This window comes from Stegodyphus dumicola, chromosome X1 (assembly GCF_044657685.1).
Source record: "Stegodyphus dumicola isolate Sdum_Otavi_A_Nest chromosome X1, ASM4465768v1".
NCBI lineage: Eukaryota > Metazoa > Arthropoda > Arachnida > Araneae > Eresidae > Stegodyphus > Stegodyphus dumicola.
Genome location: NC_140780.1, coordinates 167,673,007 through 167,697,898, shown reverse-complemented (window position 1 = coordinate 167,697,898; position 24,892 = coordinate 167,673,007). Strand labels below are relative to the sequence as shown.

Below are 24,892 nucleotides of genomic sequence, written 5' to 3'. Positions count from 1 at the left end.
CAAACTTCCGCATTTTCTAAGGGGGAAAAAGTACAGCATACTATAATCGGAAACAAGAACATTATTTCCTCCATAAAGTAAAGTAAGAGCATTACTAAGCATAGTTTTGATAAACTCATAAGATTATTACATGTCAGTTAGTGATTTTTATCTGTGCCTTTGCATTTCGTTAATTTTTCTTTGTTTAATTAATTTGCGCTAATATGAAATGATTAACTAATAAATTGAATTTTGAATTACCCGTTTATAAGATCTTTTACGGGTTGAAATTTTAAACCGCAAAAATTTCCTTTATATGGAATACAGGTGGCCCTCGACTTCCATAAGTAATATGTTCCTGAAAATGAATGCGAATGTTGAATGTTCGAAAATAGAGGGTTCTAAAAAAACTTTAAAAATTATACTTTAAAGTATTTATTTATTAATAATACTATTTATTTATCAATATACATAATTAAGTTAAGTAGGCGTGTTTAAGCATTTTCAAATGTTTTCTTTATAAATTTTAAAGTTAGTTGAAGACCATTCTTCTTTTCTCTTTTCTTGATAAATAGTTTTATAACATGTTGTGTTTTTAACAATTGCCATTAAGTACTTGAGATACACGTTTTTCATTAGGATTATTCTTCCGTGATAGTAAAAAAATCTGTCAAGATGTATGAAGGTTTCATTCATACTTTTTTATCTTCAAAGTCTTGAGAATTTCATCAGCTTCTTCCTCACATTTACAAAGTATTTTATTTAAGTTTTGTTGCTTAATTAGTATTCATTTAACCAACGTACTGAGTGAATTCAATCAATTCATTAATATTTTTGCTGTTAACGTCCAAGCGTAGTTCATTCATTGGGCTAACTATTTCATCTGTGATAGTGGTAGAATTTTCTGCAGCATTTATAAAATTACTCATCATTTATGGACGTAATTGTTGCAAGGAATCTTTCTTTGTTGACATTTTATTTCAGCTCAAGAGATTTCAAGACTGTTTATTGAAATCAGCGTATTATAGTTTTTCCAAAAATCTTTTAATACAGGTCCTCCTTCCCTGCCAGTCGTCTTGATAGCCTGATTCATTATTGTACTCATATAATACCGTTTATGTCACTGTTTAATTTATGAGGTATATGAAGCAGGTAGTACTGGGAACAAAAAACACAGCACTGATTTCTGCGTATAAATTGCGCAGATTTTGGATGTCCTGGAGCATTGTCTAAAATTAATAATGCTTTAAATTATAAATTTTTATCTTCACAATATTGCTTAACTTTCGGCACGAAATGAAAAGTAAAGTGAACCAATCTTAAAATATTAAGGCTCTTTTATTTGATTTCCAAATGACTGGAAGCAGTTCTTTATTATTTCCTATCAATACTGTCGCATTTTCTGCTTAATCAACTAGCATACTTCAATTTAAATGACTAGCTAAGGTTCCCGCAAGATGCCATGTCAATCGGTTTTCAGAATGTTTATATTCAGTGGCAACACATTCTTCCTTCGGTATGAATGTACGATTAGGCATTATTTTCCAAAATAAAAATAAAGAGCGTGAATGATGGAATGGAAGCGAAAAGTTTTTGCAGTATCGATAAAAATATTTAAAAAAATAGAATTTGTAAAAAAGTGCAAAATAGCGAATCCTGCGAAGGTAGAATGGGGGAAAGTCGAGGGCCGCCTGTACTAGCATTCAGTCAGAACCGGGATAAGGGTGAACAATTAGGAGGGATGCCAAATCAGCACGGAATTTAGAAATTAAAGAGCCGCTGGTATTTAATGAATAGAATTACTAACGGAAGCGTGAGGATGTTATAGAACAAATAAAACGCACAAAAGATTTTACAAACACTTTTATTTTATTTTTTATTTATTACATTTATTCATTCAAAATGATCTTATGTAAAATTGTTTGATGATATGAGAAGTTAAAAGATACATAATTTAAGGTGTCTGCAGTTATATTTCTAGTAAATATATAAATGAACTGCCAAGTATACTTAAATAGTTGTTTAGCATCATAATTGAGATTAAAATGATGTTTCATAAAAGAAAATGCCTTTTCATTTCGTTTGACACCTATATTGAAATCTCCAATCATAATAATAGGAACCATCTGTACCTACAGTGATAGTAGTAGTACACCAGAGAGGGACGCTTAAAGACCTGGGCCTTTTTAAAGCCCTCACACTGTCATCTGCGCCAACTCCTCATGAGGCGATCCAAGGAAGCTTACTCCCTACCCCGCTCAACCCAGCTTTTCTTTAGCCCTGAATGGCAACCGGGCTTAACAAACCGGAAGAAGAGACTGGTGACGTAGTTGAGTTCGCTTGCCAATCTTTAGTCTTGAGAATGTCTTATTTAGCCTTCAGTTTCATAAGTACTTCCTTGAAAATCAAAAGCTTTGAAGAAATGTATAGTAGACTATATGAATTGAGATTTTTAGCTCATGAAATTATATTGTATGCATACCTAAACTAGTGATATAGCTCCGGCATACTGAACTAACTATACGCATAAAACATAAGCTTAAACTAATTTTTTAAGACCGAACATACATTTAATGTAGTTAATTTTTTCCTTAATAAATTTTTAAATATATGCAAATAGTAACCCATTGACTATAAATATTGATAAATTTCTTCATTTATGAAGAATGTTTTTTAATATTTGCCCAAATAATGTGTTTGATGTTAATCACAAAATAATCTACATTATATGAAAATTAAATAAGAATATGCAAGCAGATTTTCAGATTAATCCTAGAAAGGCCTTCTGCATCTATTTAATTAAAAAATAATCAGTGCTAATGATAGATTTTATAATACATTAAACCGAAACAAATTTCACTTCTTTTACTCTTATGGTTCTGTTAACACTTGGAATGAGTTAATCATATTTTTTCCCCAATGACTATTATAAAATAGGGATCATCAGCACTATTATGTAGCGTCCATTACTTATAAAACAATGAAAATATTTTAAACTGGTATTTGTATTTTAGATATATAAAATAGTATCGGAATATATATTTACTTCGTTAAAAGCAAGAAAACTGAAATTACATTTAAAGAAAAAGGCTTGAATATTAATGCAATACCTTTTATATTATTTCTATGTTATATGCTAATTATCAGCACCTTTTTAATGTTTTCATTTAAATATTATGAATGATTAATCGTACTGCTGTTGTTGTCGAGTCCGTATTTCATGGAAGATTGGTTGCCAGAGCCGCAAGGAGGTTGGACTTCTACTTCCACCCCAGTTTTGAGGAAGAGTACGCTGAGAGTGGTCCAGGGGTCTCCTACACCTCTCCTCTACCATCAAACCACACGAGAGGACTTTCAGCTCGCCATATATTTAGATTGCCTCCATGTCGAAGACACTATACATCTACAAACATCCATGCCTTCTCCGTGATTCGAAACCGGGCCCTTCGGTACCACAGTAGCCCCCCCCAACCACTATACCGTCTGGGTGGAGATTAATCGTATTAATCTTCAGAATAAAAGTTATGATTACAAAACTATAATAGTTAGGGTATGATTTAGTAGTTAAAAGTGCTGAATGTGAAAGTAGAGAGATGCAGTTAATTTCATTTTATATATACAAGCGTATTTATTTCTTTGCCTCAAGTGATATGCCCCGCTCTGCACTGACACTGTGAAAAAGAGAAGAGGTAATTATAAATAACCATAAACGCATAAATTCTAATAGTGTTCACATTTCTGAAATTTATTGAAGAATTCTATTAAAAGTAAAGAAATGAAAAACATAATTTTGAAAGGACGAAGGAAAATTGCTTCAGATTCACTGTCCACGTTAAACAGTTCTTTAATTATATGAAAATCGTCTGATAAAAAGTAAAACTACTACGCAAAATATTTCTTGAAAATGATAATGTATTTTCTAAAGCCGAACGACGTTTCGGTCATTTTGTTTGCGCGCATCATCTCTATCTTCTTTGCGCAGCTCCTCCTACTTATCTACGGCTTTCAAAAGATTTCGCTTCTCACTTTTGCTCCTGATTTTCATCAGCATGGCAGCTGCTTCTGTTGCCCCCAGAAAAAGGCTTGTTTCGATTAAGAGTTACAGCATTGAGGTAAGATTCTTTGCTTTAAATGTAGTGTAGAACTTTTTCAGACTGGGAACTTGATGCTGAAACTTATATTAAACGCTCAGCAACACAAAAATTAACTCCAGAAAAGGACAAAATATATTAATTAATTCAGTGAAAGTGTTTTACATATATCTAATATAAACGTCTAAGCAACTTTCTAATTAATATAGGAATAAATAAAAATGATTAAAAGCATAATTCTGCTTCCTTTTTTTGAAAAAATGGAATATATTTCTTAATGATTTTAATTTTTTATTAACACCCCTAAGGAAAAAGAAGTAAGCGATAAATGTTTTTCAGTTTTGTGAATGAAAGAGTTATTAGATTTCGTTTCCGATCCTTCTAAATTTAATGAAACTTATCTTTTAAAACTCATTCTTTTTAGCAATTAAAATCTAATGCAGAATTCCATGGCGTTTTGGAATTCAATTTTATAAATAATGTTTTCCACTAATTTATTTTTTCAAAATGAGTAAACCAGTCATTTAATATTTTGTACCTACTTTGGTCAAGAAAAGGAAGGTAAACATTACATAAATTTGCTTTTGTAATTTAATCCAGATATTATAATTTTAATTTATAAGAAAGACTCGAATTTCTTAGAAAGACAAATGTCATTTATTTTTAAGAAAACAAAGATCAAAGCCTTAAAATCAGACAATTTTTACAAAAGAGGAATATTTCTCAAATTTTCTATGCTCCTCAAATTGTACTTAAGACGATTATTAAGTAAACGGGCATTGAAAACTTTCCATTAAGGCACCAAAGACGATTATAAACTAACTGGAGGTTTAGAAAACAAAAATGTCTAAAAGCACTGAGGATTAAATATTTTCCAAGTGTTTTGAAAATACGAGTTTCACCGAATAGCTTCATATATGTAATATTTTTAACCACGACTTAAAAGTTAATTGTTTTCATCTAAAATCCGGTCTCAAATGATATCTGATTTATTTTCAGCCTATTAATCGCCTATTAAGATGATATTGTTTTCTTTAATTTTCACATCTACAGTGGTGAGTGAAGATAGAGTGTTTGGAAATAAGAAAATCCTTTACTAGAAAACTACCGGAAAAAACATAACACAGCGGATTACTTTAAAGAATATTAACTAATGCTTTCCATTTCACTTATATTCTTCAAACATTAGCACATAAATCTCCGAGCTAAGTTAATAACATTATAGAATTCATCTACCAAGTGTTAGATCTAAATTCGCTATTTTTTTAGGGAGAAAAGTTGCTCAATTTAACTATCATTATGCAAGCCTTCTAGTGTTGTCAATATGGAGCTTGAATCGATTCAATTTCCCATAAAAAGTTCTTCACGATGACATTCTTTCCCTTAGGCAAATAGCCTTACGTGCTTTGCCATTTTCTAAATACCATAGTGCAATATTTCTTTGAAATGTAGTTTAACCAACCGTTTCTCTGTTTGGCTCTGCTTCCCCCTACTTGCGAAGTAAATAAACTATTATATTAATATCATCTTAGCCTACAACCTTGAATCTGAACGATGGGTGGTCTTTGAACCTAGTACTTCTGAGAGCAGGCAATTGATTTCCAAAAATGCTTTAATTACTTTCATTTCACTAAAACGTTACTGAAAATTTCATGCAAATACTGCTTACCATTTTTATTGCGAACGAAATGGGTGTCTGTCAACAACACGACTGTTAAAATTCATTGAGACTAAAAATCTTTATTTTTATCTTTCATATGCTGAGCAGATTTTGAGTATGAAATTAAATACTGATGAACATGCGCGCTAAAGTAAAAATAAATTATATTAACGTTCATATTACACTTCTGCACCGCTTAAAAGAATCAATTATGTTGACGGTTATTCAGGGATTTAAAACCTTCCTGCAAGAACTTTCAAGTCGTAGCTTTTCGCTTCTGATACATATAAATATTAATTAATGAAATAATTATTTAATCCCACTACCTAGACAACCTAGAGTATGGATTTGCTATAAAATGCAATAAACTGCTGTAAAAGAAATGTAAAATATAAAATAAACGTGTCGAGCACTGTATATCATCAATTTCATAGATGTAAAATGTGCAAAAAATATAAATATAAAATTCATAAAGGCAGCACAAAAAATCTAGAGAATTTACATCTCTCGGTACACCGTATTCAGGGGTTGGTGTAAGAAGTAAATGGAACGGTTTATTTCTAAATTAATAATGACACAATTATCTTAAATTTTAGACTTCAATAAATTAAAAAAAAACTACAAAACATTTTGTGTTTTCATTAGGCCAACTCCTACAGGCTGGAATAAGAAAGGCATTTTTGCTAAAATTCTGAGAAATTCAAAAAATCGCTAAGAGCCAAATACTTGCAGAAAAGGCGTCGAAACCTCCATGTGATGTAAATAAAGAAATAAAAATCAATTCGAGAAGAAAATTCTTTAAACAACTACACATACAAAAATGTTAAAAGCAGCAGTTGTATCCTGTAACAACCGAAAAAAATAGTTGTATCCTGTAACAACCGAATTATTTATATTATATAATTATTCATCCTACCAAATAGAGTTAAATATAAGTCAAAAACTGTGTCAAAAATTTAGAAATTAAATTCGAATAAATTAAATATTATAATAAAAATAGGTTAGGCTAGTTATCTGAACACGGCAAATCCACGGGGGCCAAGAAGACTGATGCCTTCGTGGAGGACTTTCTGAAAGAAGCTGGCCTGTATTCACGTCACACAGGGGGAAATTCACGAAAATCCACCATGTAGCCAAGCCGTTCACCTGGATTGAAACTTAAGTCAGGTCTAACCACCAGTAACCAGCAGACTTAACCACTCGGCCACTGGTGGAGCCAGTAATAGACACTCTGCTATTATTAAATCATGCCCATTCGAAGCATTTGTTTGAGCTGATCATGGAAGCCGAAGTACTGGAGCAGAGAGGCTATTACTGGACCGTTCGAAGCCATTTCGCTGATGAGCTTTCCTGCCTCTCTCGGTTTCACCGGCTTAGTCAGACTGCTAATTGCATGGAACTCTATGTGTTTTTCGTCGTTTTAAACATGCTAATAAAAACTCCGCTTTGTAATTAAATTAAAATTTGTTGTTACAGTATTAGAATGCTTTTCAAACTTACCACAGTTAAATTTTAGAAGCATTAGCGATTTGAAGTAAGCATAAAATAAGATATTAATATGAATACATTTAAATAGCAATAATAGGCATGGAGATGTAATTTCAAAGCAGTTATTCTGTGCTGCTTAAATGGGGGTGAATAATTTAAGTGGCAATAATAGAATCGAAACCATATGCATATATAACATTAATAACCAGTACTTTATTAAAAAATGTAAACGTAAAATAGTTTTTTTCTGAAATTCTCCGTCTGACAAATTACCAGAAACAAAAATTGAAGAAAACGATAGCTTGACTTCTGAATAAAGCAATAAATACTATTTTGATACTCTTCTGGTATCAGGACCGGATTCAGAAGTGTATGTATACATGTATGCACATGTTTACGTATGCATACGTGTGCTCACAAACAGACACACATAAGTATGTACATATATACGTGCATACATGAACACATACATCCATACGTACATGCATACTTTTCTGAACCCAGTCCCGATAGTAGAACAGTACCATTATTTTCTGTATTAATAAAAACCATATAATAAATTATTTCATGAAGCATGATCAACAGTTATTGATTTGTAACGGAAATATGAATTTCATCAGAAATTGAATAAACTATATTTCATGAAGTCAGTTTAAGTTACTCTATCTCTTATTCCCCATGAATTGAAACACTTATCTCATAATAACTTACCCATATTATTAAAAACTTTATAAGCATTATGAAATGTACTAAGCAGAAAATACAAAATAGACTTTTATATCAATAAGAAGAGTTTTATAAGTCTTGGAATTTGAAGAGATCTGTAGAGATCATATAAAGACAATACCTATCTTCTTTGTGATATATATAGAAATACATCCTGTAACTCTGAGAAATCCTGAAATTTGAGGCCTTGTTACAATTTAAGAAATTAGTTATAATAATAATTGCATTCTTAGATTTTATTTACATTAATTACACTATTTATGCACTCTGTTCTTAAAAGTTACCTGAAATCTTTTCAAATTCAGTTTGAATAAAAATAAATTAAATATACCAAAATAATTTATTAAGATAAAAATTTAAACGAATTAAAATTTGCTAAAAACATCATTTAAAATATTAACAAATCTTGTGCTTCCTATTATAGATCAAGAACATTTCTATTACTTATTTTTACTATTAATAGCGTTTCTTCAATATTATCAAAAATTTTATTATACTTGACTGATAAATATAAAAATTATTCTCTTTTAAACAGAACTAATTTATTAAATATGTACCTTATTTTTTTAATGTAACTTTTGCAGTAGCTACTTACACCAATATATAGTTCTGATCTTAAGATATTTTCCTGCATTTAAGCCTTCAAATAAATATATTGTACTTATAAATATAAATCACATGATATTGACTTCCCCAAAGAAACAATATTTTTTACATAATATTTAGTAGTTTTCTTCGAGAGAGAAAAGTAAAAATGAAATTAAAGACCTTGTATATGTTCTCAAAATTATTTAAATAAATTATTAAAAAATAAAATTTTCAGAATGCATCTGAAATAAGAGCAAAAGAATTAAAAGGTACTAATTTTTCAGCCTCAAAACATATTTCACGAATATTTTACGTGTCCGCAGTAAACATCGCGGACGAAAAAGTCGCAGAGAAAACAAAGCAAAGTGAAAAACTCGTGGTACAAAAATAAAATGAATTAAAAAACATTTAACAAAGACATTTGAAGAAGATAATTTTGCTGCTTGAAATCTGAATAACTATACTACTGAAATTAAAAGAAATAAAAAAATCTTTAATTGTTTAAAGCAGAGAATTAAATGCTATATATCACTGCACTTAAATTTTTCAGAATACTAATTTGTGAGTTAATTGCAACAGTTAATTTTTTATGATTTAGTTCCACATTTTAAATTAAATTATTTTATTCATAAGGTGAAAGTTTTTCTTTCTTTAATAATAGTAACTAATATTTGTTTCGAAAAAGAAGGGAGAATCTGTATGTAAGATGAAAGGTTTTCCGGAAATTTAACGTTTGCAGCTTTTAGCTCTGAATATTGAGTTGAAAAACAGGATTTCTTCGCCGGCAGTGTTACCCTAATGGTTCCACTGTTAAAATTAGAAAGTCTCATTTCTTTTCTCACCACTCTTTGTCACATGAAAAATTTAAATATCTTCTTCGGACAGTTTACGTCCTCTTGCTTAATTGTTTATCGCATTTCTTAAAACATAACTTTTCAAAAAATATCCTCTAGTCTGCCGAATCATGAAAAAAAAATTGCTAGGTAAGACGCTACAAATCTTTTTACAACACTCGTGCGTTGGACTCAGCTGTTAAGCTAAGAATGGGGGCAGGAGTACGGGAGGAAATCGCGTACAGCTAATTATATTATTAACATTTTTTAATATAATAACTATGGAGATACCACCATGGTAATACCACGTCAGTGGGGAAGAGCCGAGTCGGCAACTGTGAGAACGGGTTGCCAGAGATCATCCAGAGATCAAGCATCCACAGATCAAGCATCCAGAGATCAAGCAGAACTCTCGAAGTTCTGTCCATCTGTGCGCTGAAGGTTTGATTAATAAGAGACAGCTGAACTTCCCGATCAGTGCATAAAATGCGCCATGTACTTAGCACTCGAACAAACAGAAATAGCGTATCATCTCTTGGCTAAATATTATTTTAATGTTCTGCAGCTAGCATGCAGTTTAAAACGAGAACGCAGAAAAGTTTCTACTAGAAATTATCAAACATGTTTGAATCACCGTTCCCTGATTGTATCCCGATAAATCCCTCTGCCTTTTTTTTCATGTATATATTCATACATATAGATTTAATAATAATAATATATAATTTTATCAGTTAATTGTACTACAAAGATCGATTTAACTCGCATTGCACATTCTGCATTGCAAAATAATTTCAAATGGAAATGGTGTATAGAAAAATATTTAAGCAACAATAATCTTTCTTAAGTTAAAATAATAGTTAATGTGTGTTATACTTAGATTTATTGCTTTAAGAAAATTAAAAAAGGTATTTTAACTTGAATTTGCAGTAACTCAGAAAGCAAACAAACTTCAGCTAATGCGTTCCGCCAAACATTTCAACTAATTATTTAAGTGGAAATAGCGGTATTTTTTATCGCAACAAGTAGTAGTATTATTTGATTTTCAAGAATAATTTTTCTTTAATATAATAATCTTTAATATGGTGTAGCAGGTAAATTTAACGGCATATGAAAATAAGTGAGTTTACCTTTATCATATAGTAGTTTAGAAAATGAATCGGATTTGCGCCTAAAGATTAAACTGATTTGGGTACTTAATCTTGAAGACCGAAAAAGCAAGAAAATGAAATAAGTCATATTGATTGCAGATTACAGATCTTCACTCTAGATTGTAGAGTGAAGATCTGTAATCTGCAATCAATATGACTCAGAACCTGAAGTACGTAGCAACCTGAAGTAGTAATAGAAAGAGAGTGTTAAACAGTCTTATCAGCCTTGAATAAATTGAACAATCAGCTTAATTGTAATAATTTTGATTGTTGTTAAATTTTTATGTTACTTTATAATTTTATTTTTGTTTTAATTTTTTTTTTGTTCTGATTTAAGTATTTTCCCTTAATCATAAAGATATATATATATATATATATATATATATATACTGTATACATATATGTGTGTGTAAGATAAAAATATGTAAATCAAAAAAATTAGAATTTAAACTAATGGTAAGCCTTTAATTCTCCCTCTCGGTTCTAAACATCGCAATAACTTCTCTCGATTGCGCCATTTCTAGATCATTCCATTTTGCATGAAATTCAAATTCCTGCGCTGGAAATTGAAACTTTTAACTCAAACTAAAATCTTTCTCTTCGTGTGCTTCCATCTTGCATAACTACGCACTTCAGCTTCGCTCTCTGCCCTGCTATTTCGCTGTCTTGCTTGCTATCCCAATAATATCAAAAATGTAAATGTTCTGTGAATAGGCAGGACTAGAGTACCAAGTGATTGTGGCCACAAAAATCATTTGCAAATAAAAATGGAAGTAAAACTGCCTCGACTGTTAAGTTTCTTAGATATTAAGAACTTTTCATTATTAGCATACTACGCAATCGGAATTTTTCCTCTTTAATATGGATCTATGTACGCATTAACACTGGTCCACCTTTTCCTGTTTATTTCATATATATATAGATATATATATACACATACATGTGTGTGTTAAGATCAAAAATATGAAATTAAACTTCTAATTTTAACTATCAACAGTTCGTTCTGTTTTTCATTTAAATTTGGGTACTACCCCTTTCTGTCCTAAAAATAATAACTGTTTACAGCACATCAATATGAACTGCATTACATCAAAAGTAATCCGCATCGTAACTTGCGTAACGTCACAATACAGTTACCTGTTATCCAATCTCTGAATGTGATCTCTATTGAAACCGAAACTTTTTAATCTTTCATGTGCGTCTTCTGAATGCGACGTGTAATTTCTCGCTTTCCTGCATCAAAGTAACATTTTGCCACTTGCTTCTATCTATCGTCAATTGTCTTAAGATGTAAGGTTCCAAAACTGTTGGGGGCATCTTGCGCCGATAATGATATGTGAATCAGAATGTGTGTCTCAAGAATTTGTTGTTCAGCAACAAATGATGTTGAATCTATACGGCTGGCGTCTGTCTGCAATTAGTCATTATTCTATCTACGCAATAAATATCTCCAACTCTATTGCACGCACATTCAAACATATACATATCATTCTTATTTTTTGCTTAAAAAAAATCCGGGTTCATCAGCTGCTTTCAGATCGTGCATTCGATTCGCATGTAATTTGAGTTTGAGACCAGTGCCTTAAATAATACATAATTAATTTATAAGGTATTTCTCCCACCTTCTTTACATGTCTTCGTGGTGTAATGGCCAGCACACTCGGTGCGTATTCGAGAGGTCCGAGGTTCGAGTTCCGGTGAGGGCATTGCACATTCTTCATGTCGCTTGCTTCGAAATAACCTAATGTCTCTACAGTGGCGCCCGAACTAAAAAAAAGTGGTGGATGATGATTCTCCACCAGCAGGATTTGGCGATTGCATCCCCTAATTCCCAGTTGCCCTTTAAAAAAGGGAAAGTATATAAGGTATTTCTCTCGCCTTCTTAGCATACCTTCGTGGGGTAATAGACAGCGCATTCGGCCCGTATTCGAGAGGTCCGAGATTCGAGTCCCAGCGAAAGCATTGCTCATGTTTCACTTTTTCTGCTTCCAAAAATAAACTAATGTCTCTACAAATTTTTCATTAGTATAATTGTTCTCTTTTGAAGAAGGCTTTGAATAATTATTCATCTAATATCATTTTAATGTCTTTTAATACCTCGACGAGGTGTTGTTTTCATACCAAAAGTGAAATCCTTTCTGGCGAAATTAGAATTGTTGCTTACTTTGGAAATGCAATAGATTATAATTTCCCCGCCTCGTGCAGTGACAACATTTTCCACTGTGCGAAGCATAAGATCTTTTATTTATTTTGAAGGAGCTTTGCAAACAGTGGGTCTTCAGAGTGTCGTCTATAGACGTGATATAGAATATTTAATTTTTATCATTTTCCTGCTTCCCTATTTCTGTTAATTTACATTCAATAAGGAAGGGAAAAAATGAGCCATACAGTTTTTTGAAATGAAACTTTCTTTTTAACAGAGTTTTACTTTTATTCAGAAGCAGAGATTTATTTTAATCATTTGGAAGTATTATTTTCAGTTAAGAAAGAAAGCGAAACATTTATTCGGCTTTTTTGATATTTTTGCATCTTTTCAATATAAATTGTCAAAAACAGGAAAATGTGAAAATATTAAAAGTAATAAAACTTAAAACATTACATCAAGTGGCGAAATATTTATATGATTCTTTTGTGATCTTTTATATTTTTAGAATTTTAAAGTGCTAAAATTCCCTTTGAAATGTTAGAATGCAATATAAAGTTTTCGAACTGTAAGTCAACTATCATTATTTCCTTTTTTGTCATTATCCATTCCTGTGTGGAAAATCATGAGCTAACGAAATATTGAAGGCGTTTATTTACTGAATGAAGACGACAAAGGGACTCCACGCCACATCCAACCAAAATTACTTTAGAACACAAATAACTGCGCGGTGTTAAGAGTCACCAGCAGTAAGGCGACTGTTCACGCAACGAGGCATAAGTTTTATCAACACTTGCTAGTTTTTAAGTTTATTTTCATGTAATTTTTATTTGCATAACTATTTAGTCAGAGCGAACATGCATAATGTGAATCAAAGGCAAAATAGGGCGGAATTCTATTTAAGTTTAACTGTTGGTAAAACTTAGAATAATTTTCACAAAGTAATACTACAACAAAATAAATAATATGCTTTAATACTCTACGTTTATTTTAAAATAATAAAAGGCTTTAATTCCGTCCCTAATTAATGAGCTTTTTTGAGAAAAGAAGTAGACCAAAATTAATCGGAATATGACGGTGACGATTTGACCAGAATATTTTTGCTCCTGACGAACAGGGACCTGTACCTGTTCGTATCTTGTTGTATCTCGCAATCGATAGTTTCAATTAAAATCTATGCCAAAGACAAGGCTGTTGTTTTGCCTAAGTTTAAATTTGCTTTAGAGGCATGGTCATGACAGTAGTTATAAACTCGCAAAATATAATAGAAAATTTATGCCATAAGTGATGCTCTACGTAAGCGATCGCGCGCTTATGAACAATGAGAATAGTCAAAAATATAAAATTATTTTGTAAACAAATCCCTTGTGGCATGGGGATTTTGTTTATATGAGCGAAAATCGCTAGTATTCAAATTATTAATTTATAATTATTGTTATTGAATTGTGAATTATCTTTATGGGGAACCTTAGGGACCATTCATAGGAAGGGAATGTAGTAAATCGCGTCTAGGTATATGAGAACCTTATATAAACAATTACGAGAAATTTCAGTATCTTTTCATACATAGCTTCACTACGCAATTATTAAAATTGTGTTTCATATATCTAATTGTTTGTTTCAATTTGCAGTTTTTTCTGGTAGTTCGAAACTATTTTTAAAGTCTGTAACTTATAATTATTAAAAAAACGCATATATACATATCCTAAAGGAACAGTAAAATGGGTCTATTGAGCTTACTTTTAGAATGAGTGCAACATTAAGTCGATAAAAATGAAATTTTATGTAACATCCTTATGTCGCACTGTTAATGAAATTTTAATTTCTTGCAAACGAATAGCTGTATAAAATATCAGGCAAAAAATAATTTTATTCTTCTTGCGTTTTCAATAATATATTCTATTTTTAACAGACAAAGACAGTAAAAGAAATGAAAGAAATTGTGAAAACATTAACTAAAGCGTGAACAAGGTAAAATAAAGAAGTATGAAAAAAAATAGGATTTTTTAATCATATTTCATGCTTATTAGTGCAAGCAAAGATTTTCCCTTTGTGTGGTAATAATCGTCGGAAGATAATGAAAAGGTTGCCCAGAAGAATCATCATGCATTTCTTTACTACCGGAATCTGTGGCAAAGATTAGCAAAATTTGAATTTTTTTGGATAATAGGTTGCGTCGGGCCTCAGTTCATTGACAATGGCCCTGTTTTTATCCCATAAGACGCAACTAAGCTGCAGGGCTTCTAATGAAAGAAAGTAAGCTGTAAAAATCAGTTTCAAGAGTTCTAAAAGCAAGTTTTTAGATAACTCGCACCCTCTCAGAAACTATAATGCTTTCCTTTGAACTTCTGGTCAAACAGGATTCGAAGTTAAGAAAGACAAAGAAATAAACTGATATACAATAACCGTGATAAATATTTTTAGACATAACTTTTGAACTGCATTTAATGCATTTAAATAATTATATGTATGAAGAGAACAATTAAAAAAATTAGTTCTAAAAGACATTAAAGAGTACGATCACAATGACAACGATCAGGAACCGCGGAAGCAGCGATACCAAAAAAAAAAAAAAAAAAAAAAAAGGGCGCGGTTAGTCAATTCACTGATAGTTAATAAACTTGTCAGCTTTTATGAACAGTTATAATTATATAAGAAAGTAATTCCGAAACAAATTCAGGTATGCGGTTATATAAGCATATTGAACTTAAATGTAAAATATTTTTTACAGAGAAATCAAGATTTCTTTCATATAGTTAGTGATCAAAGGTTAAAATTTCTAAAATTACATAACATGCTACGTTCTCTATATAGAGATGTATTGGTGATGATTTATATATTTATTTGAAACCCAGGAGATGCCTTATCGTCTCATTTTGATACTAAGTACTTCGACCAGGGTTTCTTAAACTTATAAAGACATTAGGTATTTTTGGAAGCAGGAGAAATGAAACATTTCCAACGCCTTTGCCGGGAATCGAACCTCGGACCTCTCAATTACGCGCTGAGCGTGCAGACCACCACACCACGAAGGCATGCGAAGAAGGCGAGAGAAAAACCTTATAAACTTACTTCAGTACCGACCCCTTTTTATCGAGATTTTTTTTTTTTGCGATTCCAGATATTAAATATAAAATAAAGATATAAAAATAAATATCCTCTCGTAAATAATTTATTTCTTTGGTTAACAATATGCATATAAAAAGTAGTAGTTTTAGGATTTATTTTAAGCAAAATAATAATAATAATAATAATAATAATAATAATAATAATAATAAAATAATAAAAAAAAATAAAGAAAATTCTAATGAGACAGATGTACTTGTTTTCTGCTGCATAACAAATTAAATATTGGTGCGATATTTGACACTGCTAGACGTAAAGCCTCTTTAATATCTTTCAACGTTGAACAACATTTGGTTTTAATTAGCGTTAAAGCTAAAAAAGTAGTTTTATAAAAATATATGGTGCTGAATAAGAGAACATTTAACGCCCTTTCAGAAATAGTGAGAAATCTAGTTCTAACTCCGATCTAGAATTTAACAAGTATTTTTGTGAAAACTCAAGTTTTAAGTTTGAGTCGCTAGATAGCTTTACAAATTCCTTTTGCATTTTATATAACAGGTAATTAATCTCATTAATATCAATTAATCTAATGTCTTTAAGAGTCTAATCTCATTAATGTCAATTAAAGTCTCATTAATTTCTTTAAAATTCTGAAAACATTTCTGAAATTAATGTCTCAATTTCTTTAATTTCTTTCTCTTAAAAATTTCTTATTTCTTTATGAATGCAGCAGTTTCTTTAAATTTAACTATAGAAGTGAATTTTCGCTCTCCCATTTGGAATTGCGACCCATAGCTTAAGAAACTCTGACTTGGATCATAAATGAAAAACAAAAGTAATGCGTCAATTCATTGGCATAAATTAAACAATTTGCTTTAGAGGTAGTGTCAATTTTTCTTTTGCAGTATAAAGACAAAAACCTACTAATATTACATATTTTTAAAGGTAAAGATTTACTCACGTAGTAGGCTATCGGACGCTGCTTATTCCAAGCATTCACCACTTAAACACAAGCTTCGAAGAATGCTGGGAATAAAATTTTAGATTCCTTCTAAAAAGGAAGATTTTTTAAACCTGAATTTTAGAAAGATTTGAAAAGTAGATTAAAAATGTATATATACATATACTTCCTATGTTATAACCGAACGATACCAGTTAAAATTTGCTGGAATAATCAATGACAGTTGTTGAGTGTGAACTTTTTATCGTCAATAGCAAACTTTGTGACGAAACATTTTACATCATTTTGAAAGTTTGGTAAATCGCAAAACAGCACAGCATTGCCATACATCTTAAATACCTGTATTCGATTTAATAACTAATTCTTTTAACAAAATATATTTCTAAATAAGCAGAAGCATACGGAAATTTTTATATCTTAGTTAGTTTGTACTGACAAGAAGAATATATACTATCTTCCATAAACTATTGCAAAAGTTATTAAAAGCTAATATGTAATTAAAAATTAATAAATACAAAAAAGCGCGAAACTCATATGAATAGATACATGAAAACTAAGATTCTGCATGTATTTACCAGTTTAACAACTTAGATTTTTATCCCTAATATTAAGTATCTGATTGCTCTCAAACAACATTTTAACGATTCGGAAAAATGGAAAAATAGTACTACATTGAGAAATATCGTTATTTAAATATATTATCAGTTTGTTTACAACGTTTTAGCAATTATGTTTTTCGTTATAGATTTTTAAATAAGTTGATTCTAGAAACTTTGAGAGTACAAGTCTCGTAAATCTTCCCTGTAAATGCTCACTAATTTTTGTGAACTTGCAGAGATGCTTTTAACTTCCGCACTGACAAATGATGATCCAAATAAATACGCCATGTAATAACTAAATTTCTGTTTTGCGCAGTATAGCATAAAGATGCATTTTTTCCCTGCCCTGGTATAAGAAAATTTTGAGAGAATAATGTTCAGGTTAAGTAAACGAATTTAAAACATGTTTCATAGCTAAGAAACAATGAATAAAAAGTTGTGAAACTTAAGATTTAAATACCCTAGAACAATATATTATACTGGTATCTCTAGAAATAAATGAATAAATGCATCTACTTAATTATATTATTCATGAAATAATTTTAGAAGTTTTTTTTATTATTTTAGAGGCTTTTGCTAAATCACAGCTAGTTCAGACACAATAAATTTATTTGTACAAATCTTCTGAAAATATTGTTAATTCTTTTATTTTTGTTAAGTTTAATATCTTCTTCTATATGTTGTTCTAAAAAATTTAGATTTTAGAAGAAAAAAGACCTGAATTATTTAGACAATATCAAAGCACTCGAGGACAATCTGCCTAGAGGAAGTGATGCCTTCCTTCGTGGAGGGCGAACTTTTTAAAGGAAACTAGCTTAGACTCACGTTGCACACGGGTAAAACCGCTTAAATTCCCGTGCAAAGCTTCTCTTTGCCGAGATTTGAACCCGTACACATGTAAACAAATTTAGAGAAGCGTAACAGAGAAGTAGAAAATTCAAAGATGCTTTAAATAAAATAGGATTAATTTACTTATTTGTCGAAGATTTGATTTTTACGTTAGCTCAGAATAAGTCTCCCAGAGAGGCAGTCTATTACCATTTACCAAAACACTTTCACATAGCCAGAAGATTTTTGATTCAACTAGTATTTTTTTGAAGAGGAGGGAATGTAAAAACCAGAAATAATGAAAACTATCATCGGTAGGCAAATACACACATTATATAAACAGAAATGAGAGAGTCCTTTTTCTTTTGTTTGCTTTTCACCTGTGAATAAAAAGTAATTCTTTGGGCATCATTAGATATGTTGTACAAAAGACTATGGGAATTCCTTAAAATTCTTGCTAAATTAGATACTTAATAAGTAATTTGCTGATTTTGATTATGGAAATTTGTGTAGAAAAATTATAACTTTAGTGGAAAGTTAAAGTAAAGTCTTACAAATTTTAAGTAATGGAATAAAGCATAAAATTTTTGTGTGATCAAAATACTGATCCATGATCTTCGCCTATGCTTGTAATACCACTAAAATAAAACACGCAAAAGTTACGGAATTTTGCGTGTTCTGTTTTAGTGATATGCAAAAATACATCGCTATTTAAATCTTAAAGACAAGTGCATTTTGTTTCAAACTTAGTCTAGGTACATTCTCTGGAACGAAATGAAGGAAAAAGTATTTATTTTTTTCAATAAAAATTTATTTACAGTATACAGTGCAATATTTCTTTTTAAATGGTAATTGCTGAAGGATTATTCTTATGGGACTTATAAGATTTATGTAAGTATTTGATCATGATTCTTATTTTTGCTCTGGTTTATTTGACTACGGCAAAGCATTTGAAAGCTATCTGCCTGAAGGGGGGATGCCTTCGTGGAGGACATTCTAAAGGAAACTGGCTCATATACAGGTCAAACATGGGAAAAACCACGAAAACGCACATGCAGCCAGCCAGTTTGCCGAGATTTGAGCCTTGGACCGAACTACCCGTATTCAGCGACTTTACTACTCGGCCGCTGGTGAGCCTTATTAGTATAAGACAAAGTAAAAACTTACTTTATAATTTATTGGAAAGTTTAAAATATTAATCGAATTTCATTGCGTCGGTTTATTTATACCGTTATGATAATAAAATTACGACTTGGTTATAAAAAATATCGCAAATAATCTAGCAAAAATACATAAATATTTCTTTTTACGCCTAATTTTCTACAATACTCTAATAAAATGATATTTTAAAATATGGAAACGCGATCTTTGTTATGAAGCAAAAACAATGTGAACTAAAACTATATATATATATATATTTGTAATTTAAAGGCATTCAACTGCTTACTAAAATATCTATCCATTAAATTCTCCTTTGAGACAGGCCAGTGTCTGTAATAAATATATAAAAATATATATATATATATTGATTTGTAAACAATTAAATCCAAGGAAATTTCGAAATAAAGCTAGAATTGCAATAGCAATTGCTTTTGAAAACAAAAACAACTGCTTTTACAAGCAGTTGTTTTTGTTTTCAAAAGTATAAATTTATTAAAAAACACCAGCTGCTATGACAGATAATTGAAAATTTAGTATAAACAAGATATAAACGTTTTAATCGGTAGAGAGCTATTTGATAAGCTTACATGGTTCAATACGTGACACTGATTAGATAGCTCTGATGTCAGCCGAAGCCCAGCCCCGGTAGCTCTAAAATTGTGACTGAAATCCTAATTCTAGACAGGGCATATCGGGTTTACAATTAACAGAGCTCCATTGGTTTCTCGTTATTGAAATATTGAAAAAAATTCTATTACTACTATAACATTTTGTTTACCAGTTAATAAAACTGATAGTGATACTACATACTGAATGTATGTCTCTTTTTGTGCGAAAAGCAAATTATAAGGGACACTTGGGCAACTGAGGAAGAAACCTTCTCTATGTTGAAATGTTATTTCTCCAGAAAGAAATATTATATAGTCTCTACCAATCTGATTAAGAAAACTTGAGCTTTACTTTGTAGAATTCCTCACTTTGTAATTCTAATTTAATGTTGGAAGTGAAGAATCTAAGAACAAATAAGCGAATAATCGCTTAAGTTCGGTGACAAGAAACAACAAGATAGAATGGTAACTAACCCTTTATTATTCCAATAAGATTTAACAAAACTCCGCTTGAGAGTGTACAAACAAAGCCCGCACTTGGGCTTGAACTTAAGAGACTAAGAATTAAACTAAAACTAAGATTAACTAAAGAAATATAGCTGAAGCTATCAAGATTCAAATCAAGCTGGCCCCTTAGCTTATTTGACTACGAAGCTTAGCAAGGGCCTGAGTACGGCCGAACGTAATAACAGCTTTGAGAGAGAGAGAGTGTCCAAAAAGGCAGACGCGCGTAAAGCAGAAACTCTAATTCTCTCTGCCTCTGTAACTTCGTGGTTTAAATACCGCTCCTCCTCATTAAGTATTCAGCAAGATTCCAAACCTACGTTCTGGCCGGAAGTAGTAAGTTAAAGTTAAGAATTTGACAGGAAAGGAACATTAACTTAAAATTTAACTGTTAATAAAATTAACATAATCCTTACAACTTATCTAGTCAAGAAGATTTTAAGTGGATTGTAAGCCAAAATAAGAATGCAATGTTATTTGATTGCGAAGAGTACTGTTTAAAATACATACATGTTTTTTAAATCCCCAGTATAATATCAGATCACATTAACCTACTAACACTCAAGTTATTTTATTTCTTCCTTTGACTTTGACTTCCTTTGAATACTTTTCTTAATTTATGACAATACATTTCTTAATTTACTTAATTTCTTCTTAATTTAATCACCCTTCGCGACATTATTTTATTTAATTTTTATCAATTTTAACTTACTCTTTACGATTTGATTATTAACTTTATTAACATTTTATTTATCTTTTTATACTTTACTTAATTTTATTTAATTTATTACTATTTAATTTATTAATTTTGGTTTACCGCTCTTTTAATGGGGTTCTCGCACAGCAAATTTTAAAAATTAAACCCTTCGTAATTAAACTACATAAATATTTTTTGTAAATATTTCTAGCTACCCTCCTTTTCGTTGTATATTTTTTTTCCTTTGATTTTCAGCCAGAATTTATTCTAAAAATTCAATTTGATTCTGCATTTCTTAATTATGCAGTTCACATCTTACAGTTTTCAAATATAAAAAAATTTCTCCGCAGTTCTTAATATTCAGTTTTTACTTACAAATAATCATTTGCTTTTTACAATTCAGTTTTTTCTACTCCTTTTGCCGCATTGCCACACTGGACAAAAACTCGTGCCAACGGCAACCCCTTCCAACCAAACTGTAACAGTTTTAAAATCAACAGCACAATGGACGCTTCCCTGCTTTTTCATGGCAACCCTAGGCGTCTAGTGCTTATTTCACATCTGGCGCCATTTTGAAATTCCTTTTGTTGCAGTAAAATATAAGTAGAGTTTAAAATTAATTTCGGCCCTAATTTGTAAAATATTTTTAAGTGAATTTATGAAAAATTGGTTTATTTCTTTCTTTTCATTTGCATTTTATTTAATTTTTCTTTTTAATTTTTATTCCATTTTTCTTATTTTTAGTGTAATGTTCTGTATGACCTGCTTTTTTTTTTATTTTTGAATTTTGTTGTAATCAATAGTCTGTCTGAGCTTCAGGATATTGTTTCGCATATCCGAATCGACAAGATGTAATTCGGATATGTTAAAATTGAATAGAAATGTAAAATTGAAAAGGACTTTGCTCAGAGATGCCAGGTGATGAAAAGCGCTTTTCATGACTTGTTGATGGTTGCATGGAGAAATTTCAATTTCCCTTGAAAAGTAGGGATCTTTGTATGTTGTTTGTATCTTGTTTTAATCTTCTGTTTTATATTTCAACTGAATTTCAGAATAGTTATTTATAAATTCCAATTAATTATTATCACAATAATGCATATTAGCTTTCTAAATTACCTTTTAAATTACCAGGTTTTACCACAACTGGGCATATCTGTATCTAAATTTCACTTCAAATTTCCCAGGAGATAATTTCCTTTATATTTTCTATGACTTAATTAAATTAAATATTATCTTTTCAGAAAAAGCGCAGGATTTTACTTTTTAGTTATTTTCAATTAATTAACTTTGAAATCCACACTTTTTAACGTTTTTCTTATTGTTTTGCTTTATGATTACGAATGTTTATGAATGTTCTCAGAAGTACTGGTCATTTTTAGAGGTGATCATCTTCGTAAAAGAATCGCCAGGAAAGGATTTACTGCAAACCTGTACATTACTGCAGCCCATTTTATTTTTGTCAGAAATTTCAGTTTCATTGAAACTGCATATTAATCAGAAATGGGATAACAAGTCAATATATACGGTGAACTCTTTTGAGGCGATCACCTCCTTAAAATAACAACCTCAGTAAGTGACGAGTATTTATGAAAACATAAATAGACCGGTCAAATTTGTCTAAAGGAACTTCTGAGATGATCGTCTCAACAAAAGGCCAAACTCGCTATATTTTCAGCAGTTTCTTTTATGTTTGTATGGTGATGTGTCATACTAAAGCAGTGGCATCCAAAAATTCAGACTCTCGTCATGAAAGCTGCATAAAAAATAATAGGATTTTTTTCGAAAATGGATTGAATAACAGAACAGAAACGCAGTGGTTTTCAAAGAGGAGGGGGGGTTCAATTGAGTCTGATGTAAATTGCGATTCTGTATATGTGTATATAAAGAGAGAGAGAGAGAGAGAATCCGTAAATTCAATTTGCAGAGCTTTTAAAATATTAAAAATTATCAAACCTATTAAACTTATGACACCAATTGTTTAAGCACATACAAAAAGACCAGAAAATTAAAAAAGAGAGGTAGTGGAGACATTTTAGAAAAATCTTAAAATTTTTTATGAAAACACAGATTTTCCTAACTACATTTCTCAGATAGAATTCTTAAGCATTTTGGTTTTATAGCACTGCAAAGTCAAGATGAAAAGTTAAAAATTCATAATGAAAATTTAAATTTTTACTACTAAAAGAACTTATTACAAATTTTAGAAATTATTGTCACATAATAATAAATTTGTCACTGAATGCCAATGAATTACAGAAAAAATAAGGAATAAAAAATAAAGAAAACTCCCGAAGGTGTAATAGAGGACTCTCTGATAGAAACTATCTTTATTCATTTTATACATCGGGAAAGCCCGTCGAAACGAACTACCTGTATTCAGCGGTCTTGTCCACTTGAGAGCTTGAGGAGTGAAGACCAAATTCTTTTATTTTATCAAATTTAAGAAGAATGTCTGGATTATTCAAGAACTAAGAAAAGTTTTTTTTATTTTTGTTTTTATCATTTAGATCAGAGTTTCTTAAACTGTGGGTGGCGACTCCCATGGGAGTTGCGGGACCTGCAGCAGGGGTCGCCAAAAGTTTTAGCAGTTTGGATATTTCTTTAACTTATTATAATAATTTTACAATTACCAAATATGTTTGCACAATGAATCTGAAAATAAACAAAGACAATGCAGACAAAGAAAGAAACGAAAACGTTTCGACTCATTCTTTTTATATTATAAACGTTCATTTTACTTGCTTTGCACGTGATGCTGTCATTTCATCTGTTACTTATTTAAAATTTTCACATTTTTCTATGTCTTAAATTAGAAATTAAAGTTAATGACCTAAAACTGCAATAGTACTATATCACAGTACAAGTTAAAAAATTGACAGTTTCACTCACGCGTGTGTCGGATATGCACAATGCTTATGAGGTCTCACAAAATTTTCGTAAATATTGTGAGGTTCTGGGGTCGCGAAAAAAATCTTAGTAATAAAAAGGGGTCGCGACCGAAAAATGTTTAAGAAGCCCTGATTTAGATGATGTGCTTATACAGTCGATTACCGATTCACTGTGGTAATAAAGAAGACGGTTAACTCAAAATCACAGTTAATCCGAAGGTAGTTAAAAAGTTCAGAAAAAGGCGCAGCCCATATTATAATTAACAGAAAAATGCTATTAATAAGTTACCTGTATTTTCCCAACAGAATAATTTGAGATTAAGTGCGTTTTGGAATGCAAATTAATTCAAAATTAATAAAAAAGAACACATTGTAAATAAGGAAAGACTGAATATCGTTAGAAAGGAAAAACTAAATTATAAATAGCATTAAAGAAGAATATTTACAAGAGAACTTGAACCATGTCATCGACTCCAAACTCGCGTAAAGACCCGATTTTGTTTTGTTTTGTTTTGTTTGTTTGTTTCGTTTTTTTTAGAATATAATACCTGTAAATTTCGGATTATGTATAATCAAGTTATGTATTGTTTTAGATAAAACTATTAGCAAATGTTAGGATTTCATGTGTTATCACTGCTGTTATCCCACATATTTTCCTTGTCTATTTTTGTATTACAAATTTGTTTTGGCTGATATTTTGTAGTTGTAATTTTCCACAGTTCTGAAATAAAAAAATAGCTTTCTTAGACAGGGCTTGGTTAATATGTAGTCCTGTTAATCGGGATTAAATGTAGAAATGAGGAAAAATTTTGTTAAATTAAAATACCATTTTCCAACTTTTTGTGTTCTTTCCTTTCTTCAAAATGACTATTCCGTTAGCTTCGAAAAAATCTGAATAGTGTTTTCACCAGCTTCTGCAAAATA

General features: G+C 30.7%; 1 protein-coding gene and 1 long non-coding RNA gene across 4 annotated transcripts in view; one reads left to right on the top strand and one right to left on the bottom strand.

The window, feature by feature from the left end:
* The window catches only part of LOC146993355 (uncharacterized), a 76,559-nt gene that overhangs the window by 17,547 nt on the left and 34,120 nt on the right, over nucleotides 1-24,892 (bottom strand). The window lies entirely within an intron of this gene.
* The window catches only part of ple (tyrosine hydroxylase ple), a 133,646-nt gene continuing 112,720 nt past the window's right edge, over nucleotides 3,967-24,892 (top strand). For both annotated transcript variants that reach the window (XM_085807137.1, XM_085807136.1), the window contains exon 1: nucleotides 3,967-4,091. In XM_085807137.1, coding sequence (XP_085663263.1) covers nucleotides 4,029-4,091 — 63 coding nt within the window. In that variant the 5' untranslated portion in view covers nucleotides 3,967-4,028. The remainder of the gene's footprint in view (nucleotides 4,092-24,892) is intronic.